Source organism: Zalophus californianus, chromosome 16 (assembly GCF_009762305.2).
Source record: "Zalophus californianus isolate mZalCal1 chromosome 16, mZalCal1.pri.v2, whole genome shotgun sequence".
NCBI lineage: Eukaryota > Metazoa > Chordata > Mammalia > Carnivora > Otariidae > Zalophus > Zalophus californianus.
In genome coordinates, this window is record NC_045610.1 from 18,095,441 (window position 1) to 18,106,448 (window position 11,008).

General features: G+C 51.3%; 1 protein-coding gene across 3 annotated transcripts in view; it reads left to right on the forward strand.

Moving 5' to 3' along the window:
* Positions 1-8,797, forward strand: part of FAM222B (family with sequence similarity 222 member B) — a 76,672-nt gene extending 67,875 nt beyond the window's left edge. For 2 of the 3 annotated variants that reach the window (XM_027568112.2, XM_027568113.2), the window contains exon 3: positions 4,880-8,797. In XM_027568112.2, the coding sequence (XP_027423913.1) occupies positions 4,880-6,486 (1,607 nt within the window). In that variant the 3' untranslated portion in view covers positions 6,487-8,797. The remainder of the gene's footprint in view (positions 1-4,879) is intronic. The other variant, XM_027568114.2, reaches the window with a different exon arrangement.
* Positions 8,798-11,008: the final 2,211 nt, after the last annotated feature.

Here is an 11,008-nt window from a genome sequence, read left to right on the forward strand (position 1 = left end):
GGTCCGGAGTGCTTGGCCAGCATTCTGAGTCACCTGGCTAATCGCTTTCCCCGGCTTAACCCACTACTGGTACAGAATCACAGGATTGAGCCCTTCTGACTCCAGCATTTCCTCATCTCCCCTTCCTTTGCTTCGTGTGTAGGAGGATGTAATGTATTTCCCGTCCTAGATGTGGCATTTGCCGTGGGGCAGTCTGGACTAAGGAACATTTGGGCTTTGGTGGGTCCTGCACTCGATAGAGGACCACAGTTTGGGTTAGGTGGATACCCTCCTAGAGCTTTTCTAGATTGTATATTCCATGATGTCACTTGCTTTGAGAATTCTTAGCTGTTTTGGAACTTTACTTGGCAAAACTTCCTCTGACCCGTCTTTTCACAAGTCCCCAGAAAATGTGTTTTTGAACATTTTTTTCTTCATTAACCCCAAGCCTCTGCTCTTACTTCCCCAGCTCACCACCAGGTATATCGTAGTGGCTCAGTAAATATTTCTAGGTGAGTGGCTGAAATGGCCAAAGACCCTTGTTCCTCAAATCATCTTTTAGACAACAATTTTGACCTCCTTCGTTATAGACTATCAGGGACTGAGACAAACGTCAAAATTACCCAGTTTTACTACTACTTTCTGTGCCTATCTGCCCCCTAGTGGAAGGGCCTGGAAATGGTGAATTGGCCCAGTAACGGGATAAGCCCATAGAAATCTCAGAAATACTAGTTAATATTTGTTGATTGCTTACTATGTGCCAGGCCCTATTTTGAGTATATTTATGTATGTCCTCATTCGTTCCTCAGTAGTCCCATACGAGAAACTCTTATCTTTCTTTTGAGGAGGAGATGTAGAGTAGCACTGCCAGCATCATATTACTGTTCAGGGACTAGGCTAGAACTCACTCTTGGGTCAGACTCCAAAGCCAGTATTTGAGACACTGCCTGTGCCTCTCCACCTGTGATAGAGTTTCCTGCTGCAGATGGTCCTTGTGTCTTCTGACCTTCAAAAGGGAAGGACAAACAGGGAGTCCCCTGTGGGGGAGCTGGGATTCAGGGAAATATCCACCTCCCCCCACCCCCACCCCACCCCTGGCCTCCTGCAGTTCCTGGAATAGACAGCACTGCTTTCTGCTACATTTAACTCCCAGACTCCAGTCCAGTGGGCTTTCTTGGTCGGGTTACTTTTTCTTGTCTGTGTGCAAACTCAACCAAACATGCTCTCCTTGAATAATAACCTTTGATAGTCATGGTTCCTGTTCGCAGAGCTTTTCCCTATTCACTGAATCTCTTGATCTTAGTAATTATGTGAGGTACGAGGGCGCCTGGGTGGCTCAGTCGATTGAGCGTCCGACTTAGTTCCGGCTCAGGTCATGATCTCAGGGTCATGAGATCAAGGCCCGCATCGGGCTCCACGCTCAGCATGGAGTCTGCTTAGGATTCCCTCTCTTCCTTCTCCCCACTTGCGCACATGTGTGCGCTCGCTCATTCTCTCTTTCACTCTGAAATAAAATAGAGAAATAAACTCTTTTTAAAAAATACGACAAAAATGGTACGACAGCAGGTATCATCCCTGTTTATAAATGAAGGATGACTGAGACCCTGAGTAGTAGATAATAAAGCCAGTATTTGAATCGGGATCTCCAACTTTGTTCTAAGCACAGATTCCCTATTCTCTACACTGCCTTATGTCCCAATTAATGACACCTTTGGTACCAGATATTTAAATAAGTTGCTTACAGGGGCGCCTGGCTGGCTCAGTCTGTAGAGCACACGACTTTGGATCTCAGGGTTGTGTCTGAGCCCCACGTTGGGCATAGAGCTCACTTAAAAAAATAATAATAAAAAGAAATAAGTTGCTTACAAGCTGTGGTACCTGCGTTAGCTGTCCACATAGGGGAAGATGTTACAGAAGAAAGAAGGCTTCCAGGATGCCTGTGTGGGACTGAGATAAAGTGTTGAGAAAACGGGCTTTTTTTTTAAGGGCTAGGCTTAAGTCTGATACATGAGGTGGGTGGTGCTAGATTCCAAGAACATAGCCTCTTTTTTTTTTTTTAAGATTTTTTTTTTTTAAGATTTTATTTATTTGAGAGAGAGAATGAGATAGAGCATGAGAGGGGGGAAGGTCAGAGGGAGAAGCGGACTCCCTGCCGAGGAGGGAGCCCGATGCGGGACTCGATCCCAAGACCCTGGGATCATGATCTGAGCCGAAGGCTTAGATTGCTTAACCAACTAAGCCACCCAGGTGCCCAGTATAGCCTCTTTTTTATCCAGTATACTCATCTCATCCTAAGCAGTGTAAATGTCCCATTCCATACTCCTGAATCAAGCCAAGCTACCTTCTGTCTCTGCTAGAAAAAAAAAAAACACCCTGAGACTTGGTACTGACTTGGAACAAAGGAACTCTATCAGTCAGCAAGCCACTTTACCACTCTCTCTTACCTGACCTTCAAGGAGGGAAGCCCACCAACATGGAGGAAAGCCCAGGAGCAGACCTGTATTACCTGTCTGAACTAAAACCCAGCAGCTTTTGACTGGCATTACTCAGCTGAACCCGTTCAGTCAGAATAAAACCTATACTGATGACACTGAGTCTTCACGTCTGCTCTGGGTAAGGCACAGGGCTAGGAGTGTCACTTGATTTTGACCAGTCAGACACCTAAGTACAGTGGCTGATCTGGGCAGTTTCTTCTTTTCTTTTCTTTTCTTTTTTAAGATTTTATTTATTTTTTGACAGAGACAGCGAGAGAGGGAACACAAGCAGGGGGCGTGGGAGGGGGAGAAGCAGGCACCCTGTGGAGCCGGGAGCCCGATGTGGGGCTCGATCCCAGAACCCTGGGATCATGACCTGAGCTGAAGACAGATGCTTAACTACTGAGCCACCCAGGCGCCCCTGATCTGGGCAGTTTCTAATGGAATTCTGGTGTATTGAGGGACTATCAGTGATCCCAGATTTTTTGGTATTTTCTTATCCAGGAGAATGTAGCAAGGGTCAGAAAATGGCCCCACTTTATGGAGACTCAAGCCCATTGAGAGTCAGTGGCTAATAAGCAGCAGAACTCAGACTCTGCTCTCAGGGCTTTGATTCTGCTCACCAGCTGGTGCTTCCTAGTGAAGGTTTCTGGGCCTCTGGGCCTCCCTCTCCTTCCTGGCCTCAGCTGTCACTGTCACATTCATCCTTTTAAGATCTTCTCCAAATCTGTCATCTTACAAACATTTCATTTATGGACAGAGCATCCATTTATATGCGGTTAATAAAGCAGACCTCAAACATGTGGGAATGCCTACTACATTGCGGCATTGTGCCCCTGAGAGCACAACTCTTTCTGTACTCTTGTGCTCAGTTCTACCGTGGTGAGCGTGGGACCAAATCTGTCTGCGCCTTGTGGACCTAAGCTCTCTTTTCCTGCCTCTAAGAGCAGCATTTTCTAAGCAGTTGCTGCCAGGCTAACCAGCAATGCCATGAAATGAGGGCAGCTGTGCCCTTTTCCTTCTAGCCCACTCCTTGAGCCACTTCCCTTTCAGTTGATGCCCAGTGACGTGACTGAGTGGGGTCTCCTTGGGCCAAGGCAGCTGAGGCCACAAGCTGGGCATTCAGTCAACTTAGTCCTTGCACTGTCCTGGCTGCCTCCTGCAAAGGGAGGAAATAGGGCGGGAGTTCGCTAGCTGAGCCTGGGCTCCCCGCCAAGCCCCTTCCTTCTGCTCGGGCAGTCTGGGGGTTTACTCACTCAGCAAACCTTTATTAAGCACCTTCTGTGTATACTTAGGAGAGACCCTACCTCAGAGAGTGGGGAGAACAGAGCTGAGACCTTTTGCAGGAGCCTGGCATCCTTAAAGAGCTCTCGTTCTCAGAACCTTTTCCTTTTTGACTGCAAGTCCGACATCCGCTGGAGCCCCTCTGATGGGTGGCCGCTGGAGATGCGAACAAAGAGACTGTTAACGTTAATGAGGCACATTGAGTGAGGGGGTATTTCCGCAGTCTCCAAAGGAAGGCAGGTTTTTCTCTTTCATTTTGGAAAGTGACAGCTGACGAGAGCCGAATACAGACTATTTTTAGCTCTCAGGACTTAAAGATTCTCTGAATCCTTTCTTCTCAGCTCCCTCCGTGCTGCTCTGCCCCACCAGCAAATAAGTAAAGCCTTTTGATCTTCACCCAGTCAGGCAGAGAGTGAGCTGTAAACAAAAGTGAACTTGTGACATAAGGCTAGAGGAGAGATGTCGGCAACTTTTTTCCTCTGTTCCTGGAAAAAAAAGAAAAGCATCCTGTTTGCTGTGCCAGGGTACCCACCCCGGGTATGGTGCCCCAGCTGCCAAGGCACAAGAGAATGCTGCCTCCCTGGCCACCGCAGACTGAAGAGGTGTCACTGCGGGCACCCTCTTCACCACGGTGTCACAGGAAAGGGATCGAGGGGCCACAGAGGGCCCCGACAAGCAGCTTGGTGTAGAACCTTCACCCCCAAGGCCAGCTTAGGCTGGTAGGAACTTGGAGAGAGTTCCGTGTAGGGGAACAACTGTCAGTTACCTTTGTGAGAATTGGCCAGGTTCTTGCTTTCCAAAATCCGGGACCTTGAGAGTTGCTCTGCTCTTCTGATCTTTTGTGGCCTCATTTATAAATGAGAATCCTGATTGTAGCTGCCTTCTAAAGCCGGAGTGAGGGTTCATTGAGATAGCCTGTCATTTAGCACAAGGCCTGACCGGTTATACGTATTGAATAAACGTTAGTGGTGCTTGTTACTGTCGGGGTTCAGGGAGACTGGGTCTGAGATGAAGACCAGGGATGACTTCCTTATCCCCCACTCTACCCTACAGCCTCAGAAGGGGAGTCTAGAAGGGCTGGTTGGCTTGGCACTGATGAGCTCCCTCTCCCTCTTTGCTCTCCTTACCCTCTCTCTCTCTAGGGGACACTACACAGAAAATGAGAGCCGCTCACTGCCCTACCCCAGCCGAACTGGACGCGTATGCTAAGAAGGTCGCAAACAACCCACTGACTATAAAAATCTTCCCCAACAGTGTGAAGGTTCCCCAGCGGAAACACGTTCGTCGTACTGTGAACGGCCTCGACACATCAGCCCAGCGCTACAGCCCCTACCCGACTCAGGCTGCCACCAAGGCAGGCCTGCTTGCCATTGTCAAAGTGCCAGCCAAAAGCATACTCAAGGACTTTGACGGCACCCGAGCCCGATTGCTCCCTGAGGCCATCATGAATCCCCCAGTGGCACCCTATGCTACTGTGGCACCCAGCACTTTAGCCCACCCCCAGGCCCAGGCTCTGGCCCGCCAGCAGGCCCTGCAGCATGCACAGACCCTGGCCCATGCCCCTCCCCAGACGCTGCAGCACCCTCAGGGTATCCCGCCACCCCAGGCGCTGTCCCACCCTCAGAGCCTCCAGCAGCCTCAGGGCCTGGGCCACCCTCAGCCCATGGCCCAAACCCAGGGCCTGGTCCACCCTCCGGCCCTATCTCACCAGGGTCTCCAGCACCCCCCCAATCCCTTGCTGCATGGAGGTCGGAAGATGCCAGACTCAGATGCCCCCCCGAATGTGACCGTGTCTACCTCAACTATCCCCCTTTCAATGGCGGCCACCCTGCAGCACAGCCAGCCCCCGGACCTGAGCAGCATCGTGCACCAGATCAACCAGTTTTGCCAGACGAGGGCAGGCATCAGCACTACCTCAGTGTGTGAGGGCCAGATCGCCAACCCCAGCCCCATTAGTCGCAGTCTGCTCATCAATGCAAGCACCCGGGTGTCGACCCACAGCGTCCCCACGCCAATGCCTTCATGTGTGGTCAATCCCATGGAGCACACCCATGCGGCCACAGCCGCATTGCCTGCCGCAGGCCCTGTCAACCTGCCCACGGGCATCTCTCGAGCCCCCACTGGCTACCCTAGCGACCTCAAGCCAGTCGCCTGGAACCAGCACCAGCTGGCCCACCTACAGCAGATGTGCAGTGAGGCTGGTGGAACGCCGGCCCCTGGTCTGACAGGCAAGCATGCAGCAGGACGCGAGGTGGCAGGGCCTGGCTTTGTGGGCAAGGCCCCTGCCTACCCGCAAGAACTCTGCCTGGCACAGTCCTTCCATCTGAAGCCACCCCTGGAGAAGCCAACCCCATCCCCACCCGTCAACGGCCTGGCAGCCCCACTGGCCTACCCCAATGGTCACTACTTCCAACCCCTGTGGAACAACATTCTGCCCACCCCCAATAGCGACAGCTCGGGGTCTCAGGACCTCGCCATGCCGTTCCATGGTGGGCAGCCCACGGGTGCACCCCTCGACTGTGGGACGGCTGCTGGGGCCCACTACCGAGCAGGGACCGGGGGCGGTCCAGTGGCAAGCCAGAACAGCCTGATGCAAACGGTGGATTACCTAAGCGGGGATTTCCAGCAGGCCTGCTTTCGAGAACAGAGCCTGGCCATGCTGAGCAAGGCCCACCGAGCCCCTGGCAGCCGAGCCCCTGATCCCGCAGATAGTCGAAATCTTCATATTCAGCACCCTGGGTATAGATAGGGAGCCCTGGTGCCCTCCACGAGCTACACATCGTACATCACCCTCCTAGGTTTAGACTTAACTTTTGAGTAATTGGATAGTTTCAAAATTTCACCGCTCCAATGTGATCATTCTTACATGTCTAAGAAAGGGAATTTGGTGGGATCTGATTGAGGACAGCAGGGGGTCCCCTGTGCCCTCATTCTCCCCTCCACCATCCCCAGCAACTTCTGGGTTTATGTGAGGACCTAGCCTCAACTCCAGGCTTTTCTCTCTGCTGCCTCTCGGTCCCTTCGCCTTGGCCGTTTCCCACCAACCACCTCCCGTCTTTTCTTGCACCTCTGCCGGTTTTCCTTAGGACTGAGGTGTGGGGAAGGGAAGGGCCCTGGGGAAGGTGGCTGTGGTGCCCAGCCCCTTCAGGTAGGCCTCTCCCTGTCTGTCTCTGTCTTCTTGGGGACTAAGAAGCCAGACTTCCCAAGTGCTCTGGAAGCTAATTCCTTATTCACCCAAAGATCTCAAATTAAAACTGACCCAGTCTGCACCTCTCCCACCCCTCTCCATTCCTCAGGGCTTTGTTGTACACCTACATTGATTCCAGAGCCACTGCACTTGTCCTTGCTACAGTCCTCCAGGGCACCCTGCGGGCACTTAGCCTAGAGGCATGGGGAGAAGATCTTTGTATTGGCATCTTAGTTCCTGACTGCCCCCTCTTCCAGCCCTAGGGAGAGGTGGTAAGGTAGTGACCGTTCAGCATACCCAAGATCCCTTTCTCACTGTTGTCTCCTAACACACCTGCTGCTCCCGTCCCTCGTGCCCCTCCAGAAACCAAGCAAAACAAAACAGGATCTTGAGGAACTAACTAGGTAAAGGATGATCACATTGGAGTTCGGAATTAAAAACACCAAAAAAAAAAAAAAAAAAGTTAAAATGCATTTGGTTCTCTCTACACTGGCTAAGAATATTGCTCTACACTGTAAGTTTTAAATGTCCTGTTTCTGTATGAATGTAGTGTGGGTTTGAGTAGCGTTGTGTGAGCGGCCCCACAGGTACATTCACCCTCTCGTGACGTCCTTTTGCAGCCCCTCAGTTTAATGAAGAAAGAAGAAAAACAAACACAAAGCCTTAAGCTCTTTGAATTCTTCCTTTACCAAATGAGCATGGTTCTAACAGCTGGAGGTGGACCTCCGTGGGAAACAGCCCCTCCTGCCCTTGCCCGCCCTTCACACGCTCATCCTTCACCCCATGCTCAGTGTGTCTCATTCCCAAGTGGCAAATAGTTGGCTAGAAATTTAAAACTTTTCTGTAACTTTAAATTTAGATCATGTTTTGTAATTTTTTGCACCCTTCTGTTAAAGATACATAGTTGGGCTCTGACTTTTTTTTTTTTTTTTTTAAACCAAATTAAGCCCTTACCTTTCCTCTTGTCTCTGGGGAATGTGAGCTGATGTTCTTATTTAAGATTTGGGATTTTGTTTACTATTCACTGTTCTTTAGCCAGAAATTCTCTAGTGATCTGAAGCAATGTGACTGAAGACCAGTTTTTAAATTATGTGTTGGCAAGTTGCCTTATATTTAAAAAGAAAAAAAAAAAAGAAAAAATGCCTGATTGTGTTATGCCAAATGATAGTAACATGAAGTCCTAATTTATTGTTCCTGATTTCCCTGCTGTCTGTGAACACTGGTACCTCCCTGTCCCTGAGCCCTCGGGGGTTCCTGCAGCTTCTGGGCAGGGCTGCCCCCCAAGGCATTGACCACCGTCTCACCCAGGGCCCCCTTCCTGTTCTCGCTCCTTGGAGTTACATTTAAAGAGCACCACTGTCTCCCCTTATCCCTTGTTTGATCTCCAAACCAGATATTTTTGCCGCAATTATTTCCAATGCCTCTCCCTGACAGGTGAGCTGCCATCTTAGGAAATTGACCAGACACCAACTTGGGGGCTTTAAATCAAACCTCAAACCCTCAAATCTCTTCCTGTGTAGGGGTGCAAATCTCTGAAGCTCTCACTCCCACCCCTAGTCTGCATGGAAAATGTACTGTGACCCCCCCGCAGCCCCCCAAACTGCCCTTGCCTTTGGTGTGAGATGTTTCCTAGTTCACCCTGAGCCCCTCGCCCCCTCTGCCAGCCAACCCCCAACCAGCAATAAGGGTCCAAGCCAGGGCCTCGTATCCACACTCCCTGCCTCCACCCCACACTGCCCCTAGGGAATACCGGATTCTGTACGCTGTCCACATACTGTAGCATTCATTCTCCAGCTCCCTCATCTTCTCACCTGTGGTGGTTTATGGGTGTGATGGGGTTTTTAAGATTATTATAAACCAGTAAAGAGAAAAAACTCACCTTCTGATCTTGTCCTATTCGTTGAATGCTGTGAATGTTTGAGGTGATTTTTCTTGTAGTGGTTTTTTTTTTTTTTTTGAAGATTTTATTCATTCATTTGAGACACAGCATGAGCAAGGGGAGAGGCAGAGGGAGAGGGAGAAGCAGGCTCCCCACTGAGCCAGGAGCCTGATGTGGGGCTCGATCCCAGGCCCCTGGGATCATGACCTGGGCCGAAGGCAGACGCTTAACCATCTGAGCCACCCAGGCGCCCCTCTTGTAGTGGTTTCTAACATGTCTCATTTCCAGAAGGGAAGCCACTCCTCATTTTTAAGAGGGGAGCTGTAGAGTGGCCCACTCGGAAGCCCTCCCAGCCCGTTAGCCCAGAGCAGGTGCTGTGCTGGTTGGAAAGCATGGGATGGTGGACTGTAGCCAGCGCCCGGGGCTTCTCCCTGGGCAGGGGTTTGCTGCCCTGCCCTGCCAGCTCAGTGTGCTGCCATTTGCACTCGAAGGAGCATTGAAAAGGGGGATCTGGCGTGCTGATGAGCCAACTGAAGACTAAATGCCCCTCCCTCCCCTTCTTCCACTTCAGCACTTTTTTGTTTTGAAGCTTATATTTATTTGACAGAAGCAGGGACTCCCGCTGAGCAGGGAGCCTGATGCAGGGACTCGATCCCAGGCCCTTGGGATCATGACCTGAGCCAAAGGCAGACGCTTAACCCACTGAGCCACCCAGGCGCCCCCCGCCCCGCAGCACTTTGGAAGTTTTGAGGGCCTCCGGCTGGTGCAGTAATCTGTAATCTATAAGCGGCCCCTCAAGAGTATTGATGGAGTCGTGAAAGTCCCGTCCCTTTCTGAGCATGCCCGTCTCTGGGGTGCCCTTCAGAGAAGGCGCTTCGCCTCCTTTACCCCATGCCATCCCTGGGAAAGCAAGCTGCCTTCTGCATGGGTCACATACCTGCAGTCAGCCAAGGTCACACAGCTGCAAAGTAGACTGTGAATTGAGCCCGCCTCTTATCTGGCCTCTCCAGGCAGGTGCTTGTGGAATCCAGCTCACATTCTGGTGCAAAACCTGGCCTGAGTTCCACAAAGCAATTCTGCCTGCCTGCAACAGCACTGGGGTGAGGGGCTCTGGGGTCTGGGGCCGACCGTGACACCCACTGTTAGACACAACTCTAGGTGGCACCCTTCGACCTTCTGTGGTGAATGTGCCCCCTGGAGTGGTGCATGGCGGTCCTGCCAGCAGAGGGAGCCCAAGGGAAGACTGATGCTGGACGGGTGGCCCCACCTCCTGCCTGACGCGGGAGCTGGGGAGCTGGGGAGCTGGAGAGCAGGCGTTTGCTAGAGCCCATGCTTTTCCCTACCGGCTTCAGACATCACTGTACCAAGATGGTTTATCTGGGGAAGAAGCGCTCTCTTTCTCAGCAAGGCAGCCAGGGCCCCATCTCCTCTTTGCTCAGTGAATTTGACCTTTTGAAGGGTAAGCTGGTGGTTAGTTCCCAGGCCGGCATTTCCGACTGTCACCTAACAAGGGCTCTTTTCACCTCAGCCTGTATGTGGGCGAGTGAAGGCAAAAACTCCAGCCCTATTAGGTAATAGTTGCCACCCACCGGTCCTCTTCCCGGGGCCAAGCAAGAAGAGTAAGGGACTTGATGCTGATTAATTGTAAAGTTTACAAGTCTAGGGGAACAGGAGTACTCCCATTTTACCAATAAGACCAACACCCCACGTAGCTGAGCAACTTGCCAAAAAGCAAGCACAGCAAGGATCTAAACCCAACTCTACCGCCAAAATTAACGGGAGCTATTCTGCCAGGGATCGCTGGAGCTTCAAACAGAATCCAGGCCCTGTCTGGAACCAGCTGAAAGGTCACTGAGAAGTCAGCTCTCGCCTCTGTTCCTATTTCATCAGCCAAATGTGGATAATCACAGGCACTCACTGAGGCCTGTATGGAAAGTAAACAAATACAGATGAGAAAATCCCGGTGCCTTGTACACCTCAAAAGCCCCTTGGCTTAGTCGCTGGGTATGGGCTGGGTACAAGCCCTGTCTTACGAAGGCTTCACCACAGCCGGCTGAGAGAGGTTCTTTTAAGATGGTGATAAAAGCAATTTCTTTTGCCCGTTGTATTAAACGAAGTCATGCATGTAAAGCGCTTGGCAGTGTCTGCCACGTGATAGCTGTTATCATTAGACCAGGAAAGACCCACCTCGGGCAGAAATACTAG